The 16849-nt window shown below is 39.4% G+C and overlaps 1 protein-coding gene and 1 long non-coding RNA gene across 10 annotated transcripts in view; one reads left to right on the plus strand and one right to left on the minus strand.

Moving 5' to 3' along the window:
- Positions 1-95: 95 nt before the first annotated feature.
- Positions 96-15987, minus strand: LOC148213721 (uncharacterized). Of its 2 annotated transcripts, none has more exons than XR_015794110.1 (3): positions 15852-15987; positions 6857-6965; positions 96-3576 (listed from the first exon to the last, which is right to left on the minus strand). It is a non-coding gene; the product is annotated as an uncharacterized LOC148213721 (long non-coding RNA). The 2 variants fall into 2 exon arrangements; XR_015794109.1 differs by lacking the exon at positions 96-3576 and adding an exon at positions 5733-5977.
- Positions 15709-16849, plus strand: part of PPP4R1 (protein phosphatase 4 regulatory subunit 1) — a 50125-nt gene continuing 48984 nt past the window's right edge. For 2 of the 8 annotated variants that reach the window (XM_025167268.2, XM_007429187.4), the window contains exons 1-2: positions 16078-16228; positions 16713-16757. In XM_025167268.2, coding sequence (XP_025023036.1) covers positions 16222-16228; positions 16713-16757 — 52 coding nt within the window. In that variant the 5' untranslated portion in view covers positions 16078-16221. Of the gene's footprint in view, positions 15932-16076; positions 16229-16391; positions 16503-16712; positions 16758-16849 lie in introns of those variants that run through there. The other 6 variants (XM_088131025.1, XM_088131022.1, XM_088131021.1 and 3 more) reach the window with 6 other exon arrangements.

The raw sequence follows: 16849 nt of genomic DNA on the forward strand, positions 1-16849 counted from the left end.
GGGGGGGGAATGTCAGTGCTGTGGTGAGCCGACCGATTTAAAAGCTGCTGGATAAAATAAAAAGCTATACAAGATACAGTAATCTTACAGTAGGGAGAGATTGATCTCAGATGGCTTTCAGACTACTTCCACGCAGTCTCTCCAGTTTTCTACGGCTTCTACCATCCGTTCTTTTTCATCGCAGAAATACTGAGTGGAAAAGATAAAACGCCTTTTGTAGCGCCTTTGGATTGATATTGCTAGTAGCCGTTTACTTGGAAGCAGATTTCGAAACTACAGCCCTATAAATACTTACTTAGAAGTAAAAACACATTAAGTCAGAGTTTATATCATCTAAGAGGTGATGAATAATGTAGAATTGTAAACCATTGAAGTTATAGTCAATGATCCCTACACAATGCACTAAGGAAAACAAATTTAGAATTCTAGGCTTCTTACCAAACAAAAGCTGAGTTCTGTACCTGTACAAATCATGTCTATTTATTTTGTCCAAATATAATCTGCTACGCAAGGGATGTTTTGCATGCCTAATCCAGCCTATTCAATGGGATATCAAGGAGCGATACAATTAATTCTCAGTAAACTGGGTGTTTTCAGGATTACAGAAATACAGAATACTAAAAGTTGCCTCTTGTACATTCAGATAGATACCAACAGTATTTTCACACTTTCTATTCATATCTTCACTCCGGGCAGGCAAAGGAACCACAGTATATGAGCAAGCTTACTTTGGATTGTTAGGTTTAAAGCCTGTCTTTCCTCCAGGAATTCAAGATGACATTCGTAGCACTCCCACCTCCAACATTTCCTATCACCCCAACAAACCTGAGAGGTACTTTGGGTTGAGAGATAGCAAGTAACCCAAAGTGACAAGCTGAAAGGGTAATTTAAACTTCTCCAGCCTCCCAGGCTGATGCCTTCTTCCAAGGATTTTCCAATAAATGGGGATTATAATAGGTTGCTACCACCCAGGGTGAACTGATACTCTATCTAGCAGGAGAGTTCTTAGCAATTCCATAAAAGTCTTGTTCTATCAGACAATCCCTAGAAAAACAAAAGAAATTGCTGTGGAACTTCTTGCCCCTAACCCAGAAATCCAGACCTTTGAAAATCCTGCAAACTTCCTGGAAACAACAGGGTACCTATGAAAAAATGCAGTTTAACACATAGAGGAGGTTTTAATAAGACATCATGTTTTAAATTAGCAAAGATGAATCTCTAGATATAAAAGGAATCTATTGAGGAAAACAAACAAGGGAAACAGTTGTGTGAAAAAATATTGCCCCCCTTTTAGATTTTCTGAATTTTTACATATTTTTGCTACTAAATTATCATAACTTCCTGTGAGTTCTACTGATATATAAAGGGAGTCAAGAATACAAATAACATTGAAGTTACATGCTTGAATAAGGTTTCGGATTTTAGGACATGTTAAGAGTTCATTATAGCAAGGATGGTTTGAGAGAGCATTTCTGGGCTCCTTGGAGAAGAATATAATTAATATTATATAAATAATAATAATATAAATATAAAGAAAACAACAATATGTTTCAATGAAGGCATAGTTTTTCGATTGGTTTTGTTCTTTGGTTTTAATAAGATAAATCACAAAAAATAGTTCAGTGCAGTATCTTGTCAAGGTTTTCCTTTAGTAGCTTGCTCTTAAGTGTTAGAAATAGAAAAAATTCTAGAGGAATGTGTATGTAGCCTACTATACCTACTCCTTTCAAAAGACTAAAATAAGCTATGAATACATTTCCGACTGGAAATAGATGAGTTATGCCACATTTAAAAAACAAAACTCCTCTTCAGTTGGGTTTTCTTCCAACTTCAGTACTGCCAGGGATCATAATCAGAAGTCAAATTTCTAAGGAGAACATATTGGACTAGATTCAAGAGTACTCTCATAAGATGTAGTCTTGACCCAAACAAAATACACTCCTGTGCCAAACAGAGATTAAGTCCCAAATAATTTTAGACATCTGCACTTCACAAGACACACATTACTAAAGCCAAATCACCTCAATATGTTGGATTTCAAAGTGGTTCATAATAAGATAATATGGGCTGCAAGTTTATTAAAAAAGCTATCTGCCAAGTGCTACCTATTCCCACACCAAATTGAAGTTTTGTAACCCCAAGGGAAGACAAAAAATCTTCCTATACAAATGTGTCCTTGACAGTTAAAGAGATTATAATTTACAATTTATTCTTGAGTTCTCATCCAATTGTTTTAACAATTACTGTACTGAAATAATTTTATTTGTGCATTGGAGTCTCACTCCTATAACAGCTGATTTATCCATTTGACATGACTGGGATAATTTATTGACCAAAGAAAAAGAATTGGTAAACAAACTACATTTATTATTTGGAGCAAGAGAAAAATGTCTCAGTAAATACTACTAAATGTACTATGTTAAAGGAATGATAATGTCTCCCATCTCTGGGTCACACAGGATAAGGAACAAACATTAAGATAATCTTTGTGTACAAAAAGGACAAACATGGAATTAGTTATAAACAGTCTCTGACCCATTCTGTTCCAGGAACTACCATAACAGACTGTCTGTATTCAAAGAACTGAGGTCAGGGAAACATTCCTAAGGAATCTCTCACTTTTTAGTATGTTTAAAACTTACAAAAAAACCAACAACCCAAGTCTTGTTTTCCTAATTGTAGGCCCTGCTGATTTTAATTTGGAAAACTTCTGAGTTTTAATTCTGTAAAAAAATTAGAAGCATTTACTTTCAAGCTCAAAAAATAGCAAGCTGATTAAAACAAGTCAGAATGTAATAGAGTGATAGAGCATATTACTGAATGCAAAACATCTCATGTTTGGTTCTTGATCTCTCTAATATCCAAGAGTAAGGTTCTGAGAAAGATATCTGCTCAAGTTCCTCAAGATAAATTGACAGAACATAAATATTAGACTAAATTAATCAATAGTCTAACTTGTAGGCAAGGTCCTTACTGTCCAGGTTCATGCAATTTTATGCAGATTATATATATTATCATCCAATTCTAATTGTCCTATGCTTTTCTACTTCTTATTACATCATTTTTTCATACCACAGAAAAGATCAGAACTATAGTCTTTTTGTAAGTGTGTGGATTGGAAAATATAGAATTGAGACACAGAGAGGTTTATCTGTTCAAGGTAGGGAAGGCATTGAGCATTTCCCTCCTCTCTCTAACACTTGATGCTTGCTTGCTAACTTGTGAGATTATAAGGCTGTCTGACGTTTCCAAGATAAACTAGGAATCAGGCCTTCTCAAGTGACATTGATGAGACTTATGACCCAGTTTTGATATTGATGGGACTTATGATCCAATGCTGACTTAGAAATAGGTTTTGCTACAGTCTTCTTCCTATGGTTCACTGGGTTTGGGGTGGGATGGATGGAGCCCCTTGTGGGATGTACTTTGTGTGTTGCTGGCTGGACTGCCATCTTGTTTGTGTTCTTGTACTTTATTTTTTCTTCCTCTTATTTTTCTTGTTCTTTATTTTGTTTTTTATTATTCATACTGTATTTTATTGTTGTTATACTGTGAGCCTCTAAAGTCAGTTGGCACCTAAATTGAATAAATTAAATTAAATATTAAATTAAATCAGAACTAAGCATATGAATATAGAATGATAACATTGGACTAAGAAACATTTGCTAACTAAACTGGTATGTGGCGACCAAAGAGAAATGGAGATGGTGATACTGCTTACATGACTATGTCATGCCAATATAGTCAATGGAAAAAGGAAAGTGTTAGAACTCTGAAGGGTGGGACTGATGATTGGGAGCACTGGGAATTCTGGAACTGCCTCTGGTTTAAAACAAGATCACATGTTCAGTTCAGTGGGAGGATCTGTAAAACAAGGCAAAGTTACTATGGAGGATAACTATTAATTTTATATGGAAAGAATAAGTTTCCTATATATTACAGATACAGATCAAATGTAGACTTAACAGAAGTAATTTCCAGATTAATATAAAATAAATAAAAAGGCTAATTTTATAAATAAAAAGGCTTTTTATAAATAAAAAGGCTAAATTTTATAGTCAGGGAAAAATGTTATTGCATAACAAATATTAAAAAAACTTTTCAGTTACAGTCAGGTCCAGAAATATTGGGACATCGACACAATTCTAACATCTTTGGCTCTATACACCACCACAATGGATTTGGAATGAAACAAACACAATGTGCCTTAACTGCAGACTGTCAGCTTTAATTTGAGGGTATGTACATCCAACTCAGGTGAACGGTGTAGGAATTACAACAGTTTGCATATGTGCCTCCCACTTGTTAAGGGACCAAAAGTAATGGGACAATTGGCTTCTCAGCTGTTCCATGGCCAGGTGTGTGGTATTCCCTCAGTACCCCAATTACAATGTGCAGATAAAAGGCCCAGAGTTCATTTCAAGTGTGCTATTTGCATTTGGAATCTGTTGCTGTCAACTCTCAAGATGAGATCCAAAGAGCTGTCACTATCAGTGAAGCAAGCCATCATTAGGCTGAAGAAACAAAACAAACCCATCAGAGAGATAGCAAGAACATTAGGCGTGGCCAAAACAACTGTCTGGAACATTCTCAAAAAGAAGGAACGCACTGGTGAGCTCAGCAACACCAAAAGACCCGGGAGACAACGGAAAACAACTGTGGTGGATGACCGAAGAATCCTTTCCCTGGTGAAGAAAACACCCTTCACAACAGTTGGCCAGATCAAGAACACTCTCCAGGAGGTAGGTGTATGTGTGTCAAAGTCAACAATCAAAAGAAGATTTCACCAGAGTGAATACAGAGGGCTCACCACAAGATGTAAACCATTGGTGAGCCTCAAAAACAGGAAGGCCAGATTAGAGTTTGCCAAACGACATCTAAAAAAACCTTCACAGTTCTGGAACAACATCCTATGGACAGATGAGACCAAGATCAACTTGTACCAGAGTGATGGGAAGAGAAGAGTATGGAGAAGGAAAGGAACGGCTCATGATCCTAAGCATACCACCTCATCAGTGAAGCATAGTGGTGGTAGTGTCATGGCGTGGGCATGTATGGCTGCCAATGGAACTGGTTCTCTTGTATTTATTGATGATGTGACTGCTGACAAAAGCAGCAGGATGAATTCTGCAGTGTTTCGGGCAATATTATCTGCTCACATTCAGCCAAATGCTGCAGAACTCATTGGACGGCGCTTCACAGTACAGATTGACAATGATCTAAAGCATACTGCAAAAGCAACCAAAGAGTTTTTGAAGGGACAGAAGTGGAATGTTATGCAATGGCCAAGTCAATCACCTGGCCTGAATCCCATTGAGCATGCATTTCACTTGCTGAAGACAAAACTGAAGGGAAAATGCCTCAAGAACAAGCAGGAACTGAAGACAGTTGCAGTAGAGGCCTGGCAGAGCATCACCAGGGATGAAACCCAGCGTCTGGTGATGTCTATGCATTCCAGACTTCAGGCTGTGATCGACTGCAACGGATTTGCAACCAAGTATTAAAAAGGGAAAGTTTGATTTATGATTATTACTCTGTCCCATTACTTTTGGTCCCTTAACAAGTGGGAGGCACATATGCAAACTGTTGTAATTCCTACACCGTTCACCTGAGTTGGATGTACATACCCTCAAATTAAAGCTGACAGTCTGCAGTTAAAGCACATTGTGTTTGTTTCATTCCAAATCCATTGTAGTGGTGTATGGAGCCAAAGAAGTTAGAATTGTGTCGATGTCCCAATATTTCTGGACCTGACTGTATATGCTAGAAGATATTTGGCAATAATTAAGCAAACAAATATGTATCAAATCTATAAAACACTTAAATTAAATATAAATTAATTAAATCCCATAAGATTTAGCAGAAAAGTATTGTGCCAAATGTTAAACAGTTAAGAAAATACTGCCACTCTGCTTCATAGATCCTTTCTTCGAGGCCTGGAGAACGAAATGCTTGTGAGCAGAAGCAGCAGCAGTCCCTGAAAGAGATATGGATGACTGGGGAAACATATTATGAAATGTATGCTACAATGTTATCGTACACATTTACACGTTTGTGTCAGAAATTGGAATACAAGTGCATAAGGGTGGCATTTGTGTGACGTTGACACCATGTCATCATTGCAGTTGCTGCAGACACTGCTTCAAAGAGATATCCTACTGGGAGTGTGAAAAGACCCATATATGATTCCATATGGGTAACACAGGCTGTTGGAATTAGTATATGCAGGATATGTGAAGGAAATCCCAGTAAAGACATGAATGTCTCAAATCCATGTTTCGTATCAGTAAATAAACTTTTGTAAGGAAGTTATTACTAGCCAGAACTACCTGAGCATACACACTGGCAAATCAAGATTTGTCTCTGCGTAAGAAGTTAAATGGTCACTAGAAAAAAGTATGGAATAGGTGAATAGGAAGAAACACATAGACCCATGAGACCCTTGAGAAAAAAATATTTTGTTCCTAGTTATTTCTTCTGACCAGTCAAGATGCAACTCATTGTCATAGTGGGATTGTGACACCTCCCTTAACAAGGGATGTAAAGCAGCCAATCATTTCTCTTTGTCCTAGTGCTGTACTTTTTGTTGCTCAAGGAAACAAAGCTAAGAGAGGCAGGTTTGTCACTTACAATAATTTTATTTCTACAAAATATTATATGCTGCTTGCTTCTGTAGAGTTAAGGCAGTTCTTAATTAACTAAACATTCATAATTTACAACACCCCCACCAAATAATAAGATTAATAACCTCACCTAACTAGTTAACTATGTGGCAGCTCTTGGACTGTTAACACCAAAGGCTCCGTGGAATAGGCTTATCCTGAGCACCCTCCCAAAGGCTATGGATATTTCATACCTTAAAAGGTGAGATATTTCAGAGTATGGAGGCAGCCAGTAGAGAAGAAAGGTCATCAGGCCCCAACACCTTTCACTCATATGGAGCGGCGATCCTAAACAACCACTTCCTGCATGAACGACAGAAAATGTAGAAGAATTTTCTTTCTTCACAGCCATTTTCTATCCCATTTCCTTCTTTTTCACGTCAAGTATATAACAAATGGCTGACACAGCTTTACACATAAAATAAACATTCTAAAAATCAAGTCATCTGAACTTTTATAATGGTCACGCTTCAGAGTGAATTTAAGCATGCTGGACTGGGATCAAAATATTCTCCAACTAATTCAGTAACTCATTTTTAAAATGTTTTCATGAACATAAACTATAGATCTAATTCCTCTAATCTGAAGCAGCAATGTGCAATGGAAATTTCACTTTTACTTTTTCCCATATTTTTCCATTTGTAGGTAATTCTTTTATAAAATTGTTATATTTACAGAAAAGGAAGAGTATCCTGAATTTAGGACAGTTCTGCTTCAAAAGAGAACAGTAAAAACATTACACCTGCAGGATACTGACAAAAAATTCTCACCATTTCATGTTACAACTGCCAACTCCTACAGATTTCTCTTCCCATAAATGAATGCACTAGAGATATTCGTATATGTATATACATATATGTATGCGTGTATACATATCTCTCAGAAGTCATGCTCTGACAATAGAACAAGGCCAAGACAAAAATAGCCTTATATCAACTGCATTAATAACTACTAGTTAATATTAGCCTGATCTTCAGCCTAATATTCGAAGGTATTTAAGTTTGCAGCAGCAGTGTCTTCAGCCATTTGCAATTCTTTATTATCCTTTGTTTCCAACCTCTTCTTCTATTCTCATTACAGAACATAAATCTCCCCAATTCATTTGAGCAATTATTTTGGACTCTCTCTCCCCATGGACAAATATGGTAGTAACATAATGAATATACAAAACAGGATAACCCAACCTTTAAGTTTGGATGTTGACATTTTTACACATACATATATACTTTGTTGACAATAACTTTGCTTGCCAGCAACTATATTATATGTCCAATTAATATATGTAAAATGTATTACAGTATATCCAAGTCAGTTTATTGCTTCATCTAGATCGCTGTGGACTAAGAACAACTTCTCAGTGTCTCAGGCAGATATCCTTTCCTGTCAGAAACCTTTTTAATTCAAGATGGTGGGTCTGAGCCTAGGACTTTCTACATCTGCCCTACATATAGCTGTAGGTAGGATGCTGGGTGCCAAAGCAATTGTACTGGCTATATCCTAAATTCAGAGTTTTGCTATTAGCAAATAAATTCTGAAAACTTAGAACCAGATTATCTGATACAACAACTTTTTCCACTGTAGATCTGGATGATCACTAAAATCTTTGGATCACTAAATATTATAGTTTATATTGCAACCTCTGGATTATAATATGGTTACATGAACAGAGAGACCTTATTTGTTGTAGTGTTCAGCCTATGAAATGCTTTTTTGTGTCATTTGGAAAACACTAACTGTAACACCTTGCAATGTGCAGTCACTCAGTTGTGGATGTCTAGACTGTACAGTATGTGAATAAATATACCTTCACATGAAAAGCTCTCTACTTCTCTAGAAATCATTCTGTTAGAAAATTTCTCCTATTCAACTTGAAATTGTCTTCCTATAATTTAAATTCATTACTTCATATCCTGTATTTGAGGGGACAGACAAAAGCTTGTGACTTGTGTGTAACAGCTCTCAGGTACTTGACAAGTGATGAAGAGAACATAGGTACTGTCATATCTACCACTTAACCTTTTACCAGGGTTAAACATACCTAATTCCTTCAACTTCTCCTTCCAATTCTTAGTTTTGTGTGATACCATCTTTGTTATCTCTTTCTGAAACTCTTCTAGAGTTTGAATCTTAACAGCCATTCTATCTCATTTCAATCCATGTATCTGAGAAATAGCATTCTTCATGAGCCAAAGAATCCAGACATATAGCCATTTTTGTTTGTCACAGCAGCAAATCACCACTATCCCTTTCCTCACCTTCTGGCAGTGAGCAGTTTCCTCCCTTCTGTTCCTTAAGGTTCCAATTTATTTCCTATCCAGTCAGATTTGCTATATGTCTTCCTATTAAGGTTCAACTATATTTCTTCCAACAAAACCTGAAAGCATTTCCAGTGATATCAATACTTTCTAAATCTCTTGCCATGCACACTCAGGTTCATGCAACTTTCCTTCAGGCTCATAAGTTGTTCTATGTTCTCTTCATCACCTTATACATCAAAGTGTGGCCACTTATTATTTCACTGCTTAGTGTATCTTCTGGACAGCAATCAAATTGTATTTGCTAGAAATGCAGGATATATTATCTTTACCCAGAAGAACAAATATGTCTCTCATACTTTAGGTCACCATCATAAACTCCTGCCCAACTATCTTCAGTTCTGCAGGTATGTTTCCTCACTGTTAATAGAATGGCCTTTGCTTCCTCTTCTTCTGTTGGTAGCTTTCTGGTGGACCCTTCCTTTCATTCTATGCCCACTTATTTTATAGAGATCATTGACAAACTGTTTGCTTTCCCTGTTCCCTTGTTCTTCACATAGACTTTTCTTACCTGAATGTTGAGTGAGTCTGTAGCTGGTGGTCCTACTGCCTTAACCAAAAATAAACATTAAAAAAAAAACCATGGCTACTGAACAAGCCGTAGTACAGTATAAGTAGTCCTCGCTTAACGACCATTCGTTTAGCAACCATTCGAAGTTACAACGGTGCTAAAAGAGTGACTTATGACTGGTGCCCGAAGTTACAACCATTGCAACGCCCCGGCGGTCACATGATCGTGATCAGGCGCTGGTGACCAGCTTGCACTTACGACGATTGCAGTGTCCTGGGGTCATGTGATCTCCATTTGTGACCTTTCCAGCTGACTTCTGGCAAGCAAAATCAATGAGGAACCATGTGATTCACTTAGCGACTGTGTGATTCACTTAACAAACACACAATTCACTTAACAACCACAGTGATTCACTTAACGAGCGCTGCAAAAAAGGTTGTAAAATCAGGTCCGGACACATGATGATTTGCTTGACCACATCACTTAGCAACCTACATTCCGGTTCCAGTTGTGGTTGCTAAGCAAGGAGTACCTGTAACTAGTTCACACATAATTTTAATAAGCCTTCTGATGGTTTAGAGAGACTGTGAACAAACTCCTGTGTGTGTTTGGGAGTGGTAGGGTATGAGATTAAACCTTTAGATGATTTTAACTATTTAAATGGTAAAATATTATTTATAATGTACTTTATGTATTTATGTATTTATTTAAATCAATTTATATGGCTAGCCAACTCACAAATACAACTCTTAGCACCTGACAAAAATTAAAAAATACAATATGAAGAATATACAGTGGTACCTCGGGTCACGAACTTAATTCATTCCGCAACTCTGGTCGTGACCCGAATTGGTCACGATCCGAATCAAATTTTCCCATAAGGTTCAATGTAAATACGGTTAATCCATTCTGACCCCTACAAATTTGGTCACCAACCGATTTTGGTCGCCAACCGAATCAAATTTTCCGATAAGGTTCAATGTAAATACAGTTAATCCATTCTGAACCATATGTATTTTTTTTTAAAAAACCACAAAAATATGAAACAAAGTACAGTACAGTACAGTATGAAGAGAGAGGACGCTAACCTTGCTTGAGGCAACTTCTGGCGTGGAGGACAGGAAGGCGGGTGGGGAGGCGGTTATTGTTTGGAGGGAGAGTCCCCCTCCAAAAGGACATCGGGGAGATCTCCTTCAGGGGTTTCCTCTCTTCTTTGCCTCTTAGCTGCAGGCTGAGTTTTGGCAAAAAATCTGTCTAATGTCACTTGTTTTTTCCTGCACTGCATAACCCTCCAGAAGAGCCCTGTTTCATCGCAGTTGAACACTTGCTGAGTGACGTATCCTTCCACCTTCATGAATTCCGCGAATTCTTTCTTGTAGGTTTCTGCAGCAGCCTTGTCAGAACTGGAAGCCTCACCATGTCTTGTCACACTGTGGATGCCACTTCTCTTGTGGAATTTACCAAACCAGCCTCTGCTGGCTTTAAATTCTTCACTTGCTGCACTTGTAGAGGGGTTTTTTTTGAGTAAATCACTGTGCAATTTCCTGGCTTTTTCACAGATCATAGCTCCACTAACTCTATCACCTGCCAGCTGTTTCTCATTCAACCACACTAACAAAAGTTTTTCCACCTCTTCCAGCACTTGTGTCCTCTGCTTGGTTAACGTCGTTACTCCTTTTGCCACATCAGCTCCTTTGATGGCATCTTTATTCTTCAAAATAGTCGAGATTGTCGACTTCACCATCTTGTACTCCGAGCCCAGATCAGTCACACGAATACCACACTCATGCTTTTCTACAATTTCCTTCTTCAATTCAATGGTTATTTTCTTCAGAACCTTATTCTTACCATGCTTGCTCTGCACTTTCTTTTTACCACCATGCTTGCTCTGCACTTTCTTTGGAGCCTTGCTAAAAAGCACACCAAAAAGCTTCACAGCCAGTGTCTGTCTGCGACTGCAATCTCGTCTACAGGAAGCCATGACCACGTGTCACAGCAGGGAAAATGGCCGCGGGTCATGTTCGTCACCCGATGCGGAGTTCGCGAACGGAAGCAAAATTTTGCGAATGGTGCTGGTCGCGAACCGAATTGTTCGTGAACAGAAGCGTTCGTGAACTGAGGTACCACTGTATTTCACAACCAACTGAAACACAAAGTGGCTACTGAAGACAACATATTCCAGCAGTGTGGGCTCATTTAGTCTCACAACCCCCATGCCTGGGAAAACAGCCAGGTCTTCAAGGCTTTCCAGAAGATGAGCAAATTCAGGGCCAACCTAATCTCAGGTGGTATTGTGTTCCAGTGGGCAGGCAGAGCTTTGAAAAGGCACTTTACTTTAAACTGTTTTTATCTGTATTTGCATGCAGTATACTTGATATGAGAAGAATACAAACATGTAAACATGTTTTAAATAAATAAGGACAGATCAACTTAATTAATGTATTATGATTTTTAACCCGAGTGCTCTTAGACTTTCATTATATAGGTTTTGAAGTATTATCATTTGCTCCACTTGAAAATATTGCAATCTAGGTAGTTTCTAGTGATACCTATCCTAAACTCAAAATCCCCCCTTCTTCTCCAGTATAGGTACTACAGATTACTTGCTACATAGAACAACTTTGCAAATGGCCCATGGTAAGATCATAATACACAAAATCTAACGATACCATACCATATCTGATTACGCCAGATGAATCTGGGGTTTCCTTCTTCTGTTAGAGAAACTGTAGGAGCAGTAGCACATAGCTTTACAAGAAGGTTGAGGGTCTTTGTAATTGTTTCAGATATTTTATTTATTTATTCATTCAATTTATATAGCTGCCCATCTCAGACCAGTGACTGATATATTTAGTTGTATTTAGCTAAATCCTTTATTAACTTTATTCTCCATTCCTGATTATTCAAACAATAAATACCTGTAGAGAATGTACTACAGAGCAGTTATACGGAAAATTGTTCAACAGAAAAATAAACAAGGTCTCTCAGCATAAAGCTAAATACAGATCTGAATTACAGCTTCAGAATATGTTGGGCAGCTCAGATGTTTTTACAGACATGGATCCCTTTCTTCAGATGAAAAAACAAGCATTTCTATTTTGCTAGAGATAGAAAGGCTTCCTTCTTGAAAGCTTTACCATATAAACCATGTGGATGTTTTCCAAATATATGAATATTCCTAGGAAACAATATTCCTAGTTGAACATCTGTTTTTTATTAATATTTGTAAGTGATGAGATATTTTCATACTGTATATGTATTGAGAGAAAGAAAAAATTCTCAAAATTCTCAATTCTCAAAGATAAGCCTAGATTTCAGTTACTGAAATTGACACTGGAGAGGGTTAGCGATACCCAGTAATAGACAACTGTTTTCATTTTGGGGGACTAGAGAGCCTTAACTAGCTATAGTAGCTGTTAATTATTGTGAATGCAGAGATTTTACAAGGGCAGGAGAAAAAGTTGACTTCTTTATCACCCTTTAATATTTAATGATTTAATGTTTTATACTGTAGTGACAAATACTAGAAGTTGTTTAAACATGCAGGAAGATGATAAGAAACATTTTTTTCCCAGTATATTGCAACACAAACTCTGTATCATACTTGCACCACGCTGTCATGATATACGTTTCATCCTTTTGACCTCATCATGGTTAGGAATAGACACCAATGTAAGAAATGCTGTTATCAAACAAAAGTTTTAACACAAAGGCTGAATTTAGTGCATTAAACAAACTCAAATGGTAAATAATTGTATTTACATTATGTTGTATCTAATAAAGGGTACAGCTATGAATCCAAGAGTCACTAGAAAAAAGTGACAATGTATTTTTCCCTCAAAGTTAGAATAATATAAAGACACCAATTGAGCTTGACTCCTGGTGACTACATGGACACATCTACACATCATGATGGAAGTGATTTGCTACTGTCAGCTTCCAGGATGTTTCTTTCAACTTCCCAGCCTATCCTAGTCTTGGAATTTGCTAGTGGACTCCCATGCAAGCACTAAGCTACACTGATCCTGCTTAGTTTTTTGAGATCAGCCAAGTGCTGCCATTTGTTGGGACTAAAATATTACTGTTATATTCTCTAATATAATTCAAGATTAATATTTCCATATTATAGATTGTAATCCAATATTATTGTCTTTGTATGATAGATTAGAGGCAGGTAAGACTATTAACTGATCTATAGCATAAGCCTTTCTTTATGTCAAGATTCAAAATTCCATTAAGTTCTACCCTTGGTTTATCCTTATGTCCCCAGCTGTAGGACAAATGTATCTCAGTACTGATTTTCTTTATGCCATGTCCTCATAACATTGCCTTCATCCCATTTTCATGCCACAGCTAAGGCATATTTTAACTGTTCCCATTTTAAAATAGTGCTCTTCCTCTTCTCCCAATACACTTTTTGTTAGTGGGAAAATGGCAAATCTTCATTGATGATGTGGTTGCTGATGTAGTCAGAGGTAGGGTCTGCCCAGCTCCTACTGGCCAATTTAAGCTTATGAAGGCACATCCCCTCCATTCTGTCTCTGGGAATTACCTTCCATGGCCATTTTGGCATGGGCTACGGGGGAGAACAGGTATGTGGCTTCCACAGAGGCATTTACCCAAGTGATGCCTTCCAGGCCCTTTCTGGCACACTTATCAGATAATACAGCCTCCTTATAAATATAGGTTTAGTTTTTTTAAAGAGAGCTACACCTGTTTTTTAAATAAGGGTTTCCTGCCCTGTTGAAAAAGAACTAGATCTGTTTAAAAAAAGTAGTGCTTTCTTAAGAAAGGGCTAGTCCTGTGCTGCAAAAGTTGATATAAACTGGAAGAGACAGCCAGATTCTACCAGCTGTCTGCAGCTGGTTCTGCCACTACAGGGTGCATTAGACCTTTTCTGCTGCATATGTATGACTGTACTTTTTACTATTTTTATAACTTTGGTCTACTTCCTGGTGTTGCTCATTGCCAACAATGGCATGCCCTTGCAGCACTACCAAAGGATGGAGCTTGCTCATTATCAATCGCTTTCTCCTGCCTACCCCCTCCCAACTCCCAACAAGCTGCCTGCAACTTGTCTGCCAGCTATTTTTGGACACAGGTTTAGCTGTTTCATAAGAATGCCAGACTTGTGTTGAGAAATAACCTGACAGATTACAGGCACAGAGCACTATTAATTGGGCAACCTGATAGGTAGTTAAGCATGCTATTCCAGGCACCTGACTACACTAATCCAACCCTGCCCCACCTCACATTAGCCAGAGTGATTGGTGGTTGTTTTCTTGTTGGAAGGTGATGCACAGTAGGGGAATCCACCAAGTCTTTTCCTTAAAGCATTCTGCCACAGTAAGGACAGCAATAGGTACCAGCTCATTATTGTGGCAGAACAGAGTTCAGCAATTAAAGCAGCAAATTTTATGCCAGCCTACTTTTTCTGCAGTTCAAGGACAGAGAAATAGCACTTTAATGTGGCCATCTAACAGTGCCTGAATGCTTTAGTCCTTTAAGATTTGAACCAGGGATCTTCTATCTCTGACGATATTTTTAGCTACTAGACTATGCTAGCTATTTTTTTCCTGTCAAAATGCCATTTTCTCTGAAATTTCAGTGTGCTTGTATATGGGTCTAAGGATTCCTATTATTAGGGGGTGTTTCCTTCATACAGTAGTTTGTATTCCAAACTATAGTTTCAGATTAATTTTTTTTCTACAATTTTTTTAATTGCCAAGAAATCATAAGCTAAAGCATGCATTTGCTGCATTGTGACACCAATTCTGGAAGGTGGTTCTTCACAGAATGACATCATAATGGTTTAATCTATTTATTGCTGTGCCAGACATCAATAGCTCCATTTGCCATCTTATAAACCAATGGGGTCATCTACAGTTAAAATAGTGAGTTCAGTTTTATCATTCCAATTTATTATTGGTTAACTTTAATGCAGAATACTCTACATAGGAAAATAGTACAAAATAATGAAAAGCTGCTAAGGTAGCCTAGATAGGGGTGAAGGGTATCCAGCAAGAGAAAGAGGAAGCCAGTGACAGCCCGGACAATGCCACAAGAACATCCGCTCACCAAGGGAGGAAAGACGAGAGTGTCTGATCCAAGAAAGAGAAAGCATGTAAAGGACACCTAGCTAACAACCTTCGGGCGTAACTATGAAACGGTGCCACTGCCCATCAGGGCGGAGATACAAACATCTCAAATTTCAGGTCTTTCAGCCAATTTGAAGGGGGGGGGTCGGCGGGAGGCAAGGTCGGGTCCGAAGCCATCCCAGGACTCAACTGGACCCCGGGAGGGGCGCGCCAACGTGCCATGTGGCTTTTTTCGAGCGAGCTAAAGCCATTCATTCCTCATTACCGATTCCGGCTGGGCCAGTCCGGCCGGGCCAAACCGCTCTTCCAGGTCTGCGCCCGGCCGAGGCGACTCTCGAGGCTGCGGTGAGTCAGTCGGAGGAGGAGAGGTGAAAAGCAGAGCTGCTCGGCTTGTCTGTTTCAGGCTCGCCTGCTTTCCCTCCCTGGCGGAGGCGGGGGCAGCCGTTTGTGTCCGACTCAGACCCCTCCCTCTCTGGCTCGCTCGCTCGCTCGGTGTGAGACTCTCCCGGGGACGCCTGGAAACGCGCCTGGGCCCAAAGGCCTCAAGCCAGCCGTCCCTTCCCTCAGCCCTCGCTTCTTGGTGCCATTGCGGTTAAATGTAGCCCCTGGAACCGGGCGGGGAGGTTTGCAGGAACATGGCGGGTAGGTAGCACCTCCCTTCCACCCCCCCCCATCGTCCCGGCGCGAGAGCCCCCTCCCTCAAAACAAATAAGTCCCAAAAGGAAAGGCAGCACGCCTTAAAGAGACCCCGGGCAACTCCCCGATTTGGGTGGGGTATCTGGTCCTCTCCGCCCGTGTGCATGAGTGTGCGCCTGTGCGGGAGCAACTATGGTGAAAGAGGTTTGTGAGGGTTCTTTTTTCCCCTCAAAAAAATCAGCGTGTGCGCGGATCACTCGCATTTCTCTGTGACAGTGAGGTAGGAAGGGCTTGTGGGATTTGTTGGCAGAGGGAGGCGTCCCCCTTCCGTCTCTCTTCCCTCGGAGTGTGAATGTGAGGAGGGGGCGAGGGTGAGGTGTGCCTGGGGTGCGAAAGGAGCTCGTACTGAGGCGGGGGGGGAGGGCGCCGCGCGGAGTCCCTCGGCGAGAATTCACGTTGTCTTTTGTTTTGTCTTAATCCGCCTGCCCAGATCTGTCGCTGCTCCAGGAGGACCTTCAGGAGGAGATAGACGGATGTGAGTATCCCCAGCAGCAGCAGCAATAGCAGCCACCTCCCTTCTCCTTCCCCCTTGCACATGGAAGCGCCCTCCCAGCCCTGCTGCTAACT

The sequence above is a fragment of the Python bivittatus genome, unplaced genomic scaffold, assembly GCF_059951505.1.
Source record: "Python bivittatus isolate LINGU-HERP-01145 unplaced genomic scaffold, Pbiv_v1 ctg000840_np1212, whole genome shotgun sequence".
Lineage (NCBI taxonomy): Eukaryota > Metazoa > Chordata > Lepidosauria > Squamata > Pythonidae > Python > Python bivittatus.